The following is a 19648-nucleotide window of genomic DNA, read 5'->3' on the forward strand; positions in this document are numbered from 1 at the left end:
GCCCAGGCTACCCCAGAGGTGCTAAGAAGACCACCCCTGAAAATGCACAGGGGTTCATATAGTGCCAGGGAGCAAACCAGGTCAGGTGCATGTCTTATCTGAGCCCAACCCCTTTACTATTTATATATCGCTATTCCTCGACTAAATATGTTTTAAGGGCATAGTATCAAACGTATTGTTAATTTCAAAACACTGTTACCATACCACATTCACCATCAAGATACCCAATATCGCGTTGGTGGTATAGTGGCTAGCGTAGCTGCCTTCCAAGATACCCAATATCCCTTCATGTGGTTAAGTTGTTCAAAATTTAATGCAGAAGGATGACAAAGAGTGTCTCTTCCATTCTGCTTCTCTTCCCTTCATGCTCTGAAGGGTCCTGCATGTGTAGATCAGATTGCCCCCACACCACTGCGTTCTCCAAATTCAAGGCGTTGCACACTCCACCAAGGAGTTAATTTGTAATCATACTGTCAGGATATGACTTTATGATAAAGTACGGAGTGAGAGGTGAGCAGGGAGCAGTTGTTGGCATAGTATGAGGTACTCCAATCTAGTCTTTCAATTAGATTCATTTTTCCCTTTATTTGGCATTTAGCATTTCTGGTCTAATTGCCTTTTGTCTGCCATTTAAAAGATTGCCCAGTGGTCGCAAAGTGCTGTTATTGATTTTATTTTATTTGACACAAAGTACTGCTCTGTATCAACCAAATGTAGCTTTCAGCTGTTTCTTAGATCAAAAATGAGCTATTTTCACACTGGTGGCTGATTCCCCTTACAGTTATCTGTCAACTGCCAAGGAAGATCCAGAGGCGTCTCTGGAAGGGGAAAAACTTACAAGACTTGTAAAGAAACTTACATCTACTTGTAGCTTATTTTCTCTTCTAAATGTATATCAGGGTCTCATCGTTTCATGCTCTATATGGACTGAGCTAGACGAGCAGCTGCACCTGCCTCATCTTTTTGAAAATCAGATCAGTGATTTTACACTCTGAACAATATTCCATTGTTTTAACCCTCTCTAGAGAATCCTTTGTTAATTTTGATCATTATGTTATAAAATCCCAATAGTGTACATATGGCTAATCAATTCAACAACAGATATACACCTTTAAAAAAAAGAGAGAGGGAGAAAGAAATCTTAATTGTGAATCAAAAAGCAGTAGCAAAGCTGATCACATTACTGGATTTTCCAGATGTTTAACAGACATTTTGGGAACATCTGCAACTAGAGTGGGTGACTTTTTTGCTGCACCCTTAAGGCGCAGTTTCATTATATAATAATTAGCCTAAATGGCTGGTAATGAGACCTATTTGTTGTTTCTCTAAGAATGAAAAAAAAATTAGTCTCCGGAGTGGTCTCTAAAACTATATGGAAAACAAGGACCAGAGAAAGAGCACAGCAGATGAGGTGCTCACTTCATCTGACCCAAGTTTGATCCCTGAGCATAGAGTCAGGAGGTAAGCCCTGATCATCACCAGGTGTGTCCCCAAACCACCACCACAATCCCTCCCATAAAAGAAAAAGAAAAAAAAAGAACTATATGGAAGATGGGGGCCGGGAGACAGCATGACGCAGAGGGGCTCTGAAGCTAGCACGCAGCACCTTGCAGATAGGCCCTGACACTGAATCACTAGCTTAGCTCAGCCGGCCGAAAATGGAGAATCTCCAGTCTGGCCCCAGAGCCTCCTGGACATGGCTTGAAAGGAGAAAAAAAATAAGAAGTGGACCAAACAATCTTTTCTTCTTGTTCCTCATGCTTCCAAGGCCTGCCTCATAATCTCAGAAGACTCTGGGGTTCCGGCAGAGATGTAAAGCTTGTGTTCTGTGATTGTTTTCCTTACCTGGTTACAAAACAGAGGCTGGCACTGGGCTGTGAAGCACTGGACGGTCCCATCTCTGCAGGTGCATCTGGCACACGGGCTCAGCGACCACTCCTGTCCATCCTGATACACCCGCTCCTCAGAGGAACACGGCTCTGCAAGATCAGAGAAACACGGGTGATAGGGGCACACTCTGGCCCACCTTAGGGCTCTGTCTCTGGGTCAGAGCAGCAGTGCAGAGAAAGGGACCCCCGCTTTGAATCTGGGCACTGCATTACTCTGTGGAGTCTTAGGAACTCTCTCTCATCAGATGAGATTCGATGAGATTTGTCCGTGCCAACCAGCAAGATGACATAGTGCATGCGGGGATTGAATCTCGCCTTGTGTGTGGTCCCACCTCCACTGCCTCTGGGTCCTCCTGCAGCCTACTCCGTGCCACCTGCTTCCTGTCCCAACCTACAAAAGCTGCCACCACCCACCCCTTCCCTGGGGTACATTTCCCACCACCTGGAACCCTATCACAGACAACTTTGTAACTGTGCATCTCACTGGGATTCACTTGAAAAACAAACAAACAAAAGAGAAAGCTGCCACCAACAAACCATAGTGGGGATCTGGGTGCAGCAAGGGGTGGGCCATAAGCCCTGTGCACTAAGTAGCAGAGTAGGACCGGGGAGGATGTGAGGGATGTCCCCACCTGAGCGGGTGTGACATAAAATAGCAAACTAAAAACATTTCACATTAAGAAAGACAGTTGAAGGGAGGAGAAATTTTTTGTCCCTGCTTTTCGAACAGAGGATCCTGCTCTTTCAGGTGGCCCTAGACAATGTAATGTCCCCAAGAAAAATGCTTCCAGAGGTCGGTCTCCTAGAGAGCCAATCAAAAAAGTGCCCTAAAACATAGGAGTCTCCCAAACTTGAAGACACCACTCCCCATTTATCACGAACTGGTTTTTAGTCCAGTATTTGGCCAAAGGCATCTGTTGGCCCTTTCCTGGAGGGCCATATCTGAACTGCAGGCGGACACTCTCTTTTCATCATTTTCTAAGCACACTTTTTTTTTAGAACCCAGAATAGTTCTCCAGGGCAAAGGATTGCCAGGAATGAAACAGCTGGGGATAAGAAAGCAGGGATTTTTTTTAAAAAGGGGAAAAAAGCAAGAATGAGAGAATAGCTTCCAGGTGTGACTAAAGAATAATTGTAGCAATTATATGCCCAGAGAGAGTGTAATATAGCAGTGACAATAAGCCCTAGATTTTGTAAAGCATAGACTACTTATTTATAAAAATAGAAGGGGACATGTATCCCTAATGTAATAAAGAGGTACTGAGACAAGTCTGTATTCCTAAGAGAGGGCTTGGAAGTTTGCTCCTGGTGTGCTAAACTGCATCTTTTGTTAGTAGATAGGAATAATCCCCACAGTGGAAACGCAATAAAGGCTAATGAAATACCTGCTTCCTGCCCTGTGTATCTAGGAGAAGCATGTTACAGCAACTCAATGCCCGGGCAGTGGAATCCAAGCTAGGGGAAGTGATTTGTTGGTTCCTCCCTTGGCCAAGGGGCACTGAGGTGCTACCCTGGGCTTCTTTAATCCTATCAAAGCATCTTCCTCCCCATCCCTCTCACTTTCAGGAGCTATGAATGCAGAGGAATGCATCTGGCCAGGGCAAGATGCAGACGTCAGATTCACAGAATCCCATGTTAGAGATTGGTTCCGGCCTCACTCTCTGCAACGTGGACCCCTTGGTCCTAATAAGGAACGGAATTAGGGATTTTTGAGACACATTAACCAAGAAAGAGCTAGGTAGGTATGTCCCCAGGGGACCCTCAGAGGCAGAAAGGGTCTCTGTGCAAGGTCATACTCACTCCCAGGACCCACGCAGACTGGGCAGCAGCTGCCTTCGGGGATGAGTTCCCGCTTCCCGGGTCCACACCGCAGAGGCGGGCAAGGTTGCGGGGTACATCGGACTTCCCCGTGAGTGCAGGCACACACGCTACACGGAGATGAAGCCCACTGGGCTCCATGCTGGAGAGAAGGAGAAGAGAAGGGTTACTGCTAAAATATGGGGTTTTCATTTGATCAGAGAGAAGCAAACGTTTTCTAACATAAATTATGAATGACACCCAGAAAGAGGGGAAGAGAGAAGAACCGAGATTTGTAAGGTTGAGACCTGAACTTGACTTTTCCAGGTCAGAGACCAATTATTCAAGGGACTCATATTTCCATCACTGGCATCCTTAAAATTTTACAATTCGAAAATTTCCAAAAAAGCACAAAAATCACAATAAAAAAATTATCCCTCTCCTGTCATTTGAAAACTTTCATAAAGTCTAAAGTAAATCAGACACAACATCTATTTCAAGCTCCTGGATTCGTCAAGATTGTCTTGTTTGCAGCAGCTTTCACTCCAATTTCATACTTTTTCTTTTTTTTTTAAATTTTTTTTTTATTTTGGGGCCATGCCTGGTGAAACTCAGGTCTGCACTTAGTGCTCAGAGTGCCATATAGAATACCAGGGATCGAACCTGCCTTGGCCATGGGCAATTCCATCTATACCCTTAGATGGAATTTGGCCCTACGGTAGATCTGCTAGCAGAAGATTTTGCTGAGCACTGAGATTTTGTCCTTGAGTTAATCCCTAGAATAACTTCCCCTGATGGAAGGGCTTTACATGTGTTCATTGTTTATGATAATGTTCAACCACAACTATGTGTAATTGCAACCCCCAACCCTTCATGATTTCTCTATAACTAACACTGTGAGACTGGAATAAATGGTCGCTGAGTACCAACCAGCCTGGTGGCCCCCCTGTTCCCTCCTTTGTTTGTCCACTGCCATCAACCGGCCATGGAAGGGAGTAGGGAGGATGGGGCAGTGATTACTTCAAAAACACCAAGGGGATCCTCGGGTCACCTCGGCGGGCTGTTTGCCACCCACACAAGAACAGTGACAGTATCCTCTGGGATCAAGGGTGATCTAGGCACCCCCTCCTTAACCATTGTATTTCATTTTTTTATCCAATTACTCTAAACACGATTTATAAGTGATATCACCCCATGTTTATTCTTCTTCTGACTTACTTCATTTAACATGGTATTTTCACAAAGCTCTCACTATATTATGATTTCAGTTTTCACAATGGCATGATTTTTCTTTTATTTACTTTCTTTTATTCTTTTATTTTCTTTCTAAATTTTACTTTGTTAAAGCACTGTGAACTTTAACAAAGTTATTCATAATCGGGTTTTGGACATAGAATGTTACATCACCAATCCTGCCACTAGTGTCAATGTCCCTCCACCTGTGTTCACAGGCTCCCTGTCCTACCATCACCCCAAGCTCCAATCCCAGAAGGCCATCCTGACAAGCCCTTTTAAGCGTCGTTATTAAACTTTGTGTCTCATGATTTCAGTGCTGTTAACTCTGTGCTTTGAATATTCAGCACGATCATTCCTTAATATCACTGAATCCCTTTAACCCCTTTCCTCGTTGCTTCTCATCTCTTTCTTCTTCCATTCCCCTCCCCTCTATTTCTTTCCTTCTTCTCCATATACTCTGGAGTCAAGGGTGATCTAGGCATCCCTCCTTAAACCACTGAATTTTATTTCTTTATCTAATTATTCTAAATACCACATATAAGTGATATCATTCTGTGTTGATTCTTCTTCTCAAATTTACTTCATTCAACATGATAACTTCCAATACCATCCACGTTGCAGCAAATTGTCTGGTTTCATCATTCCTTATAGCTGCATAGTATTTTATGTATATAATATATATATATACACACACTCACACACAATGGAACAATTATAAATACACACACACATCTTCATGATCCTCTGATATGCTGGTGGGTATCTATAGTACTGAGTGCTGCAATGAATAATGGTGTACATATATCCTTTTGAATGAATGTTTCTCTGTCCTGGGAAGTATGGCATGATTTTTCTGAGCATCAATAATAGACAAATGAGCCACTTTCTCAGATGTGATGCAGAATGGGGGTTGGGGAATGAATCCTGAATGCAGAAAGGTACAAATATGTAGATTGTTTAAGGAAGTAGCTGCCAAAACACACTCTTTGCAATGGCAGAATGGAATAATGGTGACCTTTAATAAATGGGGGGGGGGGGGGGTAAAATCAGCTTAATGAATAAGGTTTTCTTTAAGTTTTCATCTTGTAATGTTTTCTTAAAAATGAGAACCTGCTTTTCCTTACCTCTTTAAATGTAGGTTTCTAATGAAAAATATTAGGCGCTCAAATTGCCTAACTATAATCTGGGGATTACAGCTGAGTCACTAAGAAACATAAAAAATATTTATTCCCTTCTCCTCAAGCCAGTATCCAGAGTAATTATTCACTTACTTCAAATATCTCTGTCTTATAAAAGCATGTCCTCACCCTTTTATTCTTCAAATCACTGCCAGTTGCAAGCAAACCCAGCCTGACATTTTGGAATTGCTAACCAACAGACTACTGTTATCATAATAATAGCAACAGGGAGTCACAGTCACCCTCTGAACTGGAGCATAAGTCTGCACTGTCATTAAGGGCCCTTCCTTTCCTCTAGGTGGAGTTAACTGGGGTTAAGTCGCCCTTCCTTAAGTCTAGGTGGATATAACTGGGGTAAAGAAGGAGACACAGAAGGAGGTGGATGAACCAACAATGTGTTTAACCAAGATCCCAGTTCATCCCTCTCTGCCTTAGGAACCATGGGTGGGTGACTTAATCTTTCTGTTTCCCATCGTAAGGATCTGAAAAGTATCACAACATCCCCTCAGCCAGGATATTGTAAGGAATAAGTGAGGTTTTGTAAGGATTAAGTGAGCAGGAAATGCTAGGTCCTCCCCAGGATTGCCATTGCTCTCGTTCAATCTTCTTCCCTCTTTTCACACCAACAAGACATCCGGTATGCTGGGAATGGACACGCAGGCCAAGGCCTCCGCTAACAATCTGTGCTTCTACTGTCATTAAATATAAAATTTCAAACTGAGTTCAGCATATAAATGGGCAAGTTCACAGCTTGTTAATAAAATGTTGGCTAATGAAAGATAAGGAGCAATTGACATTTAGGCACTGTAAGGGTCTAAATGTAAATGTTGAGGAATAAATTACAAGAGAAAAAGGGATAGGCCAGCAGAGTTCAATTCCAAGTCAGGCAAGAATATAAACACAACAAAAAGGCACATGACAAACTGCTTTCTAAAACTGCAAGTGATACTTAAAAGTAAAAAGAAAAGGAAATCGGGGCTGGAGTGATAGCACAGCGGGTAGGGTGTTTGGTTGCACGTGGCTGACCCACGTTTGATTCCCAGCATCCCATATGGTCCCCCAAGCACTACCAGGAGTGACTCCTGAGAGCAGAGCTAGGAGTAATCTCTGAGCATAGCTGGGTGTGACTCAAAAAAAAAAGAAAGAAAGAAAAGGAAATCCCAACCAAAAGTAGAATAATAAGCTAATAAAATACAACTTCATTAATTACAAAGAAATAATGATTTAAATAAAATTAGATAATCTTATCTAATATATAAGTTTAAAATTCTTAATATCGGTGAAATGAATAGGGATTCTCCTACACAGTTTTTCTTCAGTCTGGCATTTAGAATAACTCAAACTGTTATGATAAGCTTTCAGCAATTAGACTTAAAAAGAAAATGATCTACTCATCATTTGCCCACTAGATTTATTATGAGATAGACAACTTAAAGTTAAATTTTAGTAAACATAGAAATTAGAACGTTAATACTCAAAATCTTCAGATGCTTTGATCTACTAATCACATTTTAGTAATTATCTGAAGGATAAATCAATGATTAACAAAAAATTTAAATAAAATTAGTTACTATATTTCATTGGCCTTTAAAATGAAACTGGAAATATTTTAGTGAAAATTGGAAATTACTCAAATATCTTACAAAAAGAAACATGTTCTTCCAGAGTGTGAAAAGAAGTTATCTACAATATAATGTTATGTATAAAAGCAAGACATAAACTGTGTATGTAGTACAATTATAATCATATAAATCCAGAGCTAGCTATCCACCCAGTACTGGAATTTTCAAAATTTGGTAATTATTAGTGAACTTTTTTTTACTTGTTTTTTGATTTTTCCAAAATTTCACAATAAACATACTTTTACTTTTTTCATCAGAGGACACACTGTTGTTTAAAAATTAATCAGAATAATGATTTATACATTTATATCAAATAATGTAAATTTGAAGGCAACATATGAAAGAAAAAACCTGAACTTAAGAGTTGAGATCTAACATCTAGCAACATCATATCTTAAAGAGTTGGCTTTCGTTACTTACAGAAAAAAATACTATTGCCTCTTAAATATTTCAGACACACACCACAGAAATTAATGATAATAACAACCTGTCAATCACCAAATTGTAATACAGGAAGGCTGCATCTGCTACACTGTTCAGGTTCTCGAATGGCATGAATTTATTACCTAACCCAAGAGACATAAAATGAAGCAGGAATGTTCCCTTCATTGTAACTTTGGGAAATGTGGAAATAGCAAAGGACATTCAACAGGGGGCATTCACTGCCTGATGAGAAAGCCATGAGGAAGTTGCCGATGGAACCCAACAGTGAGGGGAAAGAAATACTCCAGCCCGGGGGGAAGTCCCGTCAGCTCCTTCCATTCTCATCCATTTCCACCTGCTGCTCCTATCTCTAAAGCAGTGGTATGACCTTTACCTGAGGGAAGCGAGGAGTCAAGTGGCCGGGTACAAGCAGACACACAAGCTTCCCATACTTTTCTAGTCTAGATACCCACTTACAAAAGTCTCATTTTTATAAACACTCTGGAGGCAAAGAGACTTGCCAAATCAAGGAAGAGTGGCAATGTTCCCATGAGACCTTAGTTTTAGCTGTGCCATCTTAACTTCATTTAATGTCTTTTTTTAAAAGATGAGAGTTTGGTGCTGGGCAAAGGCACATTCGGCAGACAACATCTGAAATATATTCTTCTGCCCACCCAACTAACAGGTCGACTGGGCTGTTGACAGAAGGCCAAAAAGAGAGAAAAGGTCATAAAGCTTTTGCCTGGCTTGCTGACAGAACAAAAATAACTACCTTTTTTTCCCTTCACATAATTTGTTTGTGTTATGAAGTTATAGATCCAGAATACTAAGTATCTGAGACGGTTGGACCTATATTATAATTACATCCCCTATGTGGAGAAGAACAAGGCCACAGGATTCAATACTCATCTCTTCCTTCACATCCATAAATTAGTTCTCTCGGCCTCACAGACAAGAAAAGCAATTGGACATCTCCTTCCGTGTCCCTTGGCTTGCACCATGTTGCATGAGGCCGTCTTATTCTCATGAGTCCACTAGGACTCCCTTCTCAGACCTGACAGTATCAGGAGCTGGAGTAAAATTAGTACAAAGGGGGAAATAGTGGGGAATTAATGGCCTCTCACCTCCCTTTCTCAAACTAATTTGTGGGGAAAAGAACAATGACACTCTTTAGGAAAACATATTTCAGGCTTGTCTCCCGGACTGCTTGGCAAGGCTGGGCAGAGCTCCAACAGCTAATTTGGAGGGATAGCTTGGAGGAGGTCATGGATGAAATAGTCCCCCCAGTGCTGGCTGTAATAAGCCCATGCAAAGCTCTCAAATTACCTGGAGTCAGCCAGAAAGCTCAAGTGCTTTCCTCACTCCAGGGGAGATGCTAGGGCTTGTCCTGACTTGCGGGTGCCAGCTCTATGTGAAGCTGTCTACACTGCAACGGTGCTGTCTACACTGGAAAGGAGTCAGTTCCTCCGGGGAGTGAAGCTGCTGCTTTAAAGCCTACTCCTGCCACCCTGAGCAAGAGTCTCCCTTGACTTCCCTTGGCTCAAGCGGGTTCTCTGGGGACAAGGACAGTGACACTTGAGCTGATTCCTTTCCTGGCAACCCTGATTTATTCTAAAGCCTTTTCTCGGTCTCTCTATTAGGGGAAAGCTGCTTCTTCAGATCCCTATTCCTAATTTCTTAAAAAATCATCCTACTTCTTCATAGCTACCAGAAAAGGGTCTCCTTAACCTGCCCTATGGGATGCAAGCTAGATCTACAGAGAGAAGATGATGTCTGTTGAGTGGGAGAAGAAAATGCTCCAGGAAATGGTCCTCAACATTGAAAAACAGGGGCTGGAGCGATAGCAAAGCGGGTAGGGTGTTTGCCTTGCATGCAGAAAACCGGGGTTTGATTCTCAGCATCCCATTTGGTCCCCTGAACACCGCCAGGAGTAATTCCTGAGTGCATGAGCCAGGAGTAACCCCTGTGCATCTCCGGGTGTGACCCAAAAAGAAAAAACAAACTTTGCCAGGAAAAGTACAGGGGAAGGCACTCTCCTGGCATGCCTTGCTCATGGCAGACCCTAGGTTCATCACTGGGACCACACGTGGTTCCCCACAGTCCTCCAGCCCAGCCCAGATACAGGAAAAGCCCCTATGTGTAACTATCTCCCAAACAGATCTAGTGAGGCAGCTGACAAGGTGAAACACAGACCCCCAAAACCAGGTAAAGGTTTGAGCAACTCAAAAACATAAGATAGCAAGGACTGGATAAACATCAAGGAGAAGGGGGGAGGGAGGGGGAGAGAAGTGTGGAAGAAAGAAAAACTGGGGAGGAGTGTAGAAGCAAGACAGAAAAGGGAGAGGAAAGGAGGGAAGGGGGAGGAGGGGAAGGAGGGGAAAGAGGGAAAGGAGAAACATAATTCTATTTTAATTCTATTAACATTTTTTGCAGGGAGATTGGTTCATGGGGCACATCTTGTGTTGCTCAAGTGCCTAATTCTGGTACTGTGTTCAGGGATCACTCCTGGAGGGGCTCAGGGGAACACATGCGGCTCCAAGAACTGAACCTGGGTCAGCCACATGTAAATCAAGCACCTTATCTGAACAGAGAAACCAACATACTATCTCTCTGGCCACTCACAGCCAGCAGGAAGCCAAGGACAGTCCTGGAAATGCTGGGGATGGGGGCGGCAGGTGGTACCATTAGTCAAGGTCAGGGCCCACGCGTGCCAAGCATGTGCTCTATCACTTGAAGGATCCCCTTCAACTTTCGCCTCCACTTTTAGAAACTTGAACTTCTATCTCTCGTTGAAGTATAGCACTTGAGATATTTTTCCTTCAATCTAGAGTTCCTGAAAGTCAGTCTTTTTCTCAGATACATCAAGTACCAAAAATATAACTATAACATTTTTTGAGAGAATACATTGCGAAGGTTGCATATGGGCAGAGAAAAAGCATAGACATGTTCTTACCCAGTTTAGAACTTTCTGCATGATTCTTTATAAGCAAAGAAGTGAATTTCAGAGAGACAGACAAGTCAGGTCAAGCAGATTTCTACCAGCCCATTGGCAGATTTGGGACCCAGAACACAGGTACTTGGCCAGTTACCAAAATACCATGGGAATGGGACCAGGGATTTGTTGGTTTTACTCACTGAATACTTCAATGATCAATATTTGTCCCTCACCTACTCTGGGAAAATTCCTGTAGTACTGAGTGTCAACTTATATGGGAGGGAAGGAAATCTCTAGAATGATACAGGAAAATACTGTCATTATTCTCAGGCATCTTAAGTCAAGATAAGCCACTTGAGCAGATGTACCAACATAAGAAAAGCACTTCACAGGAGGGATCTACGTAAATATTTACAAACTCTCATTTTTGAAATGTCGCTGATCTTATTTTGGATCTGAGGTTTCAATTTCTCTGAAAAGATTCAGTTTGATATTTCTGACCTTGAACCACACACATATTCCAATCGTCACTGGCATTATTTCCATCACCAGTCTGCTCAGGGGCACTTTCCACATTCTAGGAGCCCCTCATCCTCGCAACGTTTACACCAGCTGGTCGAACACAGACCAAATGGCAATAGGTAAAATGAACACATCCCCCACACAGCTCGCCTGGGATGCTCAGCATCACATTGTGCAGAAGTGAAAGAATGGCTTCGTCGTGTCATCAGGAGACCCAGGTCCCAGGGAGATGATCCTGTCCCTGGGGGAAGCACACTGTACTTCAGGGGCATACACTGAATAGCAGCCTACAGTGGGTATATCAAATCCTGCTGGCCTATGCCCTCTCCTGAATGGAGAGATGTGAACTCAGGAAAAGCTTGGTGTCAGGTGGAGGAAGAGGATTTAAGCCAACAGCCTCTTGCCTTCACATTCAATTTCACCCGCTGCTTCGGGGTAGCAGTTAGGGCTGAGGACAGATGAACTGTATTTAATCCACAAAATCCCTAATGTCTCTTGCAGTGATTCCTTTCCATCAGTAGTGCATATCTCTAAATTCTCTCATGCCTCTGGAATGAGAAAGTATGATGAAAGAACTTTAGGAATTAACTTTTAGTCCTCCAGTTCTAAATGGGTTGGTTGAACACATTTGACCCTTAACCAAAATTTGGGCTGTATCTGCAGATATTTCAGTTTTCAGGATTCCGTGTGTGTGTGTGTGTGTGTGTGTGTGTGTGTGTGTGTGTGCACGCAAGCTCCCCACCAGTACCTAGTAAGAGTCAGGGAAGATGATAAACATCTTACAATGCATAGGATGGCCTCTAAAACAAAGTCATTAAAATGTCAATGGTGCTGACTTTTCAAAATTCTACCCTCGCGGGAAGTGCCCTGCATTAGTAATAAGGAGTCCAGCATTCTAGACCAGGTTTTGTCACGTATTGGCAATACAACTTTGGGCAAGTGCCTCAGCTCTTTACAACTCAATGTTTTCACCTTTAACCCAGGAATGGTAACGTCTGCTCTACTCACAAACACAAGATTGTTCCTCACTGTCAAGTGAAAAGGAACAGGCAGGATAGAAATGCGAGATGGACCTTCCTTCCTCAACAGCATGAAACTTCTTCAACATCAACATTCCCCCGATTCTCTTCCCACAGACACAAATTCAATTGACAAATATTTATTTGGAGTTTATGAAATAAGTAATATAGTTTTAATTTTTTTCAGGAAAGCAAAATGCCCCTCAAAATCAAATGAGCATCATGTCCTGTCCAGCCTAAAGAAGTAAAAATGGATGTTCGTCAACCTAAGTTTAGCATTCAGCTTTCCCTTGTCAGTGATTTCCAGATGGAGAAGCAACCATGGCTCAGAAAATACTTACCGCATGGACTTTCTCTTCATGACGGCAAGATCCAGATGTCCTGGACACACATTCAGGGCAGCACTGGTTGGCAGGTATTTGAAGAACTTCTCCCTGAACATTTAGAAACAGCTTGGGTAAACACGGTCCCAGCGATTCATCCAATTCACCTACACCAGAGTCATTTCAGATTCACTAAATCTCAGGAGTTTTCCAGGGTGATAACAGTGGACAGGATAAACCAAACAAAACCACCAAAAGATCCTCCCTATCCAATGGAGCTAGCTGCCGAGATAAAATGAACCCTCTTGGGAATGCAATTTCCTTGAAAATTGTCCACATCTTTACACATGTAATGAAGTGAGGAATTTCATTCACCAGAGTGTTTCCTCTGAGAGTCACAGAAAAAATGCAGTCAGGGGGTGAAGGGGATGACATTTCTCTAACAGGGCTCCTTCTATTGGACACCACAGAGCTGGCGGTGTCCTGGCTCCAGGAGGCCTCTGCAGCCTGCAGCGGGGAGCTGATGTGTGCTCCTGTGTGGAAATGCAGTTACCTGGGGTGCAAGGTTGGAAGGCACAGAGGGCAGGAGACAGAAGCACAAAGCAGGGAGAGGAAATAGTGTTGCCGCAGAGGTATCGCATGTACCGTGGGGAGCTGGCTAGAATTCCTGGTCTTCAGTAAAAAGCTGCTGAGGTTTTCAAGCCTTCTATGAACTGTGATTGTGTTTCCTAACAAGATGTGATGTTATCAAGGGAATGGGATACCATCCGATACCCTAAGATCTGCTGAAAAGTTGTCGCCTGTTGACTAACCATTCATTTGCCACCATCACGAATTTGCTTAGCAGTCTTTAAAACTACAGACCCACGAGCACACACTTCTTTCAGGTTCCCTGACTCATTTTTATCCTACAAGCATAGAACTTAGCACTTTCTCCAGCGGAGAGATATGGTAGAATGGGTGATAAGGGACTTAGACCCAAAGAGCTAGAAGGCATAATTCAGCAGGAATCATCACTTGTTTGGGGGTGGGGGAGAGAAATATAATTCAGCAGGAATCATCATTTGTTGGCAGGGGGTGGGGGGAGATATGTCTGTCCTTACAACCCCTCAATTGAATCCACTCCCTACCCCCATACTGACACCAACTTGAGCCTGGACACTAGTCATCTCCATATGGCCAATGCCAATAGATCATATTAAATACATATCCTTCTAAATCCTTCACCAATGATCGACACTATTGATACTTGGACACCACAATATTGCTGCTTTCTTTAACTTCTTTTAACTTTTTTTCTAGTTTTTTTTTTTTAGCTTTTTCTTTTTAACCTCTAAAATCTCTGCCTGTGTCTTCTTAATTTTCTTATGGTCCCTGTCTTAAATTCATTTAGACTGTGTATGCCCAAATTTCATCCTTGGTCTAAAATTCTTTTTTTGCACTATCTTTTTGTATGTGTTTATTATTTTTTCACAGTTCTGGGGGTCACATTCAAGGCCTCCACACATTCAAGAAGAGCTCTACCATTTGGCCATATTCCTGGCCCAAGCAAATTAATTTTAAGGGTTTTACTAGTCTGTCTGCTAATGATAACTTTATCTCTTCAATGCTGTCATTTCCTCAGAGTTATCAACTTATACATACAGCTGGTTTCTTGACATTCCACTTGGCTCCATCATAGATACTGCAAACCCAGTGTCATCGAATTGAAATCATCACTTTCTTCCCAGCTGGAATGTTTTTCTTTCTTATCCTAGATTCTTCAAATCAGTTGGTGGTTCAGTGAATCAATCAGTCACAAGACATAAATATAAAAGCCATCTCTCCTTTGCCTGTCCCTTCTACTGGTTTACTTGCATGCATTTTTATTGATCCTGCCCCTTTGCTTTGATCACTATACTACTAATACTCTGATTCAGGAGTTGATATGCTGATTTAGATTATTTTCACAATCTCTGAACTGATTGTTTCTAGTATTCTATCTGATCTCTAAAAAATGGGAAGATTATTTGCAAAAGAAAAGATAGCCATCCTACCCATAAACTTTCATTAGTATTGTTTTATCTTAAAAATAAAATTCCGGGGGCTGGAGCGATAGCACGGCGGATAGGGCATTTGCCTTGCACGCGGCTGCCCCGGGTTCGATTCCCAGCATCCCATATGGCCCCCTGAGCACCGCCAAGAGTGATTCCAGAGTGCAGAGCCAGGAGTAACCCTGTGCAACGCCGGATGTGACCCAAAAAGCAAATAAATAAATAAATAAATAAATAAATAAATAAATAAAATTCCAAGCTACGTAGTATAGGAAGGCTCTCCATGACCCTGAACTCCCCAACTCCATAGCTTCATCTTTCATTCACTCATTCAGAAATATCTACTGAGTACCTACAATGCATCAGGTGCTGGGAATATATAGTGGCTAAAAAAAGGCAGTGACAAAAAAGACATATCAGTAAATTAAAGAGTATTTCATACCACAGCTAGTGCCAAGAAGAAAAATAGAGCATAGAAGAGGAATAGGAAATTGTGGTAGGAGGTAGAGGTTTGCAATTTTAAAGAGAATGTCATCCAAGCAAGACAGAGTGAAGTATCAATCCATAATATTATTAATTAATGTTACAGAGAGACCATGAAAACTATTTCAGTGAATATGGCAGAATGTACCTGGCCTGTTCAGAGAAGAGCAAGCAGTTTTGGTGCTGAAGTCTTGTGAGAAGGGAGATGAGAGTAAACCAGGAAGGCACAAAGGTGCCTCAGAGGAGGACATACAGAGGAGTTGCTCTGAGGTAAAACAAAACATTGGGAACCACTGGAGGCAGCTCCATTGGGATGGAGACAAGGAGAGGAGGTTTTTCTGGAAATATTTTAGACTCTGGGGTACTGCCATGGACTATTTCACAACAACACAACCCTGTCATTGGGATGAAGACCAGTCAGAGACAATACATGAATACACAAGGGACCTGGGTTTCAGTCCACTGATGAACACGGAAATTTGATTTTACATCATTGTTGTATATCATGAAGCTTTCATGCAAGTTTTCACATGCAGGAGACACAGGTTCAATCTCTAGCATCTCGTGGTGTTCTGAGTACTGCCAGGCGACAGAGAGCCTTAAGCACAGAACCAGGAATAACCCATGAGCATTGCCTGAGGTGACTCTAAAACCAAAATAAGTAATAAAATAGAGATATGCATATATAAAGATTCTTCTTTACTCATAATTAATTCAAAAACATTTACTGGTTAGATTTATTCTGCTGATCACTGTAATCAAACGTACTTTTCAGTAACGCTCCTAGGGTTCTTACAAGAGACTCATTACATACACAACAGACTGAAGGTGTCTTCATGAACCTTTAGGCCAGTTCAGACTCTGGTATGACTTAGTAATTAAATGGAGATTGTTTATAAGTATTTATCCCATACAATTAAAAAAACTTGATGATATGCAATAAAATAATACCAAATTTAGCAACTATGTTGCAGATTCAGCTCATCAGAAATGCACCCATGCAGAAACTGAAAAACATTTTTAAAGGGAGACAAAACCTTTACTCCTATGTTAAAAAGGGAAGAAAAGCTTATTAGCATTAGATGACACACAGGCTGAAGATTAATTATATGTGGAGAAGGAGGAACCCTAGAAAAATAAACTGTGGCCATGAAATTGACAGAACGCTTCTTAAAGAAAATAATTGGTCTCTCTGAGGAGTTTCAAATGTTCAAATTTGAAGTTAAGCTTTTTTTTTAAGTGATTCATTCTAAAAAGAAGAGTCAGCACCTGGGAGAAGATACTCTAATACAAGAGATGTGAATCTAACTAAATTTTAAAAAATTAACAGAAAAGGAGGCAATATCCTTCATATGCCTGGTCAACTTTAAGATTTCTGAGTCAAATCCCTCATCATCTGAACAGGTCTATGGTGCACAATGATACAGTCAGTGGTATAATAGTGTTTTTAGAAAATCATTAGAAAACCTCGCTGGGGCCCCTTGGAGGGGAGCAGGTTGAGTTTTCCTCCCCGCCCCGACCAGGGCTCCGGCAGCCGAAGATCTCCAGAACCAGCCACCACCATGCTGAGACCACTCTCCACACACATGAAGGTACCAGCAGAGGAACGAGGGCACGCGGCTCCCGGGGCTGAGATCTCCAAGCCTACTCGGATCGGGGCTGAGCATCCTCCACCCAGATCCTCCAAATTCCAGTAGGCGGGGGGTCACACCCACCAACTGGCCCCCTGGCGCCGTGTAATCCCATCAACAGCCAAGACTCAGAGACTATAAAACTCAGCTCCCAGAAGCGCGCGGCCGCATCTGCGGCCGCACGACACCTTCTCATCTCATTTCTACTTTGGACAAACTGGCAGGCTACCGAATATAACCTGCCCACATGACAAAGTCTGGCAAACTCCCCGTGGCATACCCAGTATGCCAAATACCAGTAACAATGAAGGGTCTCGTTCTCCTAAGTCTGAAAGATACTTGAATATGGCACTTTTTAAAAAAATCTCAGGGCTAGGACAAAGGAGACGTTACTGGGGCCTGCTCGAGGCAATCGACGAATAACAGGATGGTTGTGATTGTGATTGTGTGACATCTGAAAAAAAATTTTTCCTGACTTTCAATCAATCAATGACTTCCAGTGGCATTGTTAGTATCAGTAACTTTGACATCTGTCAGACCCATAGAAAATCACTGGGTAGTAGGTGGTTAATCACATAATCAAGGTTAAGTTGCCTGAAATCTCCAGTCTTCACTTTCTTCTTCTGCAATATGGGAATAAAAATACCAGACATCTTTCTGGGAATATATCCCAGGGATGCAAAAACGCACAGTAGAAATGACATCTATACTTGTATGTTCACTGCAGTAATGTCCACAATAGCCAGAATCTGGAAACAACCCAAGTGCCAGAGAACAGATGACTGGTTAAAGAAACTCTGGTGCATCTACACAATGGAACACTATACAGCTGTTACAAAAGATGAAGATATAAAATTTTCTTATAAGTGGATGGACATGGAGAGTATCATGCTACATGAGATGAGTCAGAAAGAAAGGGACAGACATTGAATGACTGCACTCATTTGTGGGATATAAAATAACAAAATATGAGACTAACACCCAAGAACAGTAGAGACAAGGGCCAGGAGGATAGTTCCACGGTTTGGAACCCTCCCTCATGAGCTGGGGGAGAAGGCAGCTAGAGAAGTGATCGCTAAGTCAATGATGGTTGGAGGAATCGCTTGGGATGGGAGATGTGTGCTAAAAGTAGACTAAGGACCAAACATGATGTCCTCTCAGTAATAGTATCACAAACCATGATGCTCAAAAGTAGAGAGAGAGAAAGAAGGAAGGTGCCTGCCACGAAGGCAGGGGGTAGGATGGGGTGGGAATGTCAGGAGGGATACTGAGGACATTGGTGGTGAAAAATGTACACCAGTGGATGTATGAGTGTCTGATCATTGTATGACTGAAACTCAATTATTAAAGCTTTGTAACTGCATCTCACGGAGATTCAATACAAAAATAAAAATATACAAAAATAAAACACCAGTTATGTTCAATGGGATAACACATGTAAATATTTAACTGGATATCTGGTTCAGAGTAAAAGCACAAAATGCAGAAATTAAAATATTCTTAGATATGAGAAGTTAAATTTATTCAATTTCTCATATCTAAGAATTCATAAAACTTTTATAAAACTTCCAGTTAGCATTTGGGATAAAAGCCAGACCAGATGATCGAAAAGATGGAAAACCCTCCCCTTCATTGAGATTACCAATACATTTAGGAGACAATTAGGAAACCTTACCTTCTCAAAGGCACACTGAGGGTTTCTGCAAACAGCAGGTTTGCAGATAATGATATCGCCATGGCAACGACAGTTCTGGCACGAATCGGGCTTCCAAACTGTGGCATCCTGCAAAGAAGCATAAGCTCGAGTTTAAAGCTGGCCAGTCCCAGGTGTGAGCACCCAAAAGTCACAGTGCCAGGCGGTCCCCAGCCTTAACAATAAAAAGGCCAAGGTAAGTCACAGCAAACATTCTGCTTGCCGGGCAGTGACTAAACCCCCAGAGGCAAAAACAGTATAATCCATTTCCCACAGTCAACCCACGTAGGTCCGGACAAGGACAAGCAGCAGAGAGTTGTCAATACCCAGAGTAAAAGCCATCGATCGGTCCCAAACCTCAGGAGAACCGGCTCTCCCTGACTTGAAGTTTTCTTTGCTGTTAACGAACACGAGTCATGGAACTCTGTTTAAAAGAAAATGACATTCGGACCCATACTAATCAGCACTCTAAAAGTAGCATTTGCCGCTTCGTAGTCACAGCACCTTAAATTTCACTTTTCAGCTCTTAGTTACTACAGGCTCTAATGCTCAGCAGAAACAGAGAGCGGATCGATATATTTAAGGGAGATGAACACACCGAGTCGTGGTTTTCACATGTACAGCATTGCTCATTCAGCAAACCGGGGGACAAAATGAAGCATATGTCTGTGCATGATCCATAAGGATCTCATAAATTATTTTAGTTCCTGAACATAAGGGTATTAAATTCATATAAATTAATGATACCATGTTCATTCTCAACAAATTGGAAAGAAGAGTTACAGTCCTAAACAGCAAATCGGCGAACCTTGACTCACTACAGAAAGGTAACAGAAATTTTTGTCCTATTTCCACCTTCAATCA

At 42.2% G+C, this 19648-nt stretch overlaps 1 protein-coding gene across 1 annotated transcript in view; it reads right to left on the reverse strand.

The window, feature by feature from the left end:
• FRAS1 (Fraser extracellular matrix complex subunit 1) overlaps positions 1-19648 on the reverse strand; it is a 508077-nt gene that overhangs the window by 302603 nt on the left and 185826 nt on the right. The window contains exons 3-6 of the mRNA XM_056111320.1: positions 18767-18874; positions 12963-13055; positions 3690-3849; positions 1846-1979 (exon numbers count right to left, since the gene is read on the reverse strand). Coding sequence (XP_055967295.1) covers positions 1846-1979; positions 3690-3849; positions 12963-13055; positions 18767-18874 — 495 coding nt within the window. The remainder of the gene's footprint in view (positions 1-1845; positions 1980-3689; positions 3850-12962; positions 13056-18766; positions 18875-19648) is intronic.

The sequence above is a fragment of the Sorex fumeus genome, unplaced genomic scaffold (assembly GCF_029834395.1).
Source record: "Sorex fumeus unplaced genomic scaffold, SorFum_2.1 ptg000013l, whole genome shotgun sequence".
Taxonomy (NCBI): Eukaryota; Metazoa; Chordata; class Mammalia; order Eulipotyphla; family Soricidae; genus Sorex; species Sorex fumeus.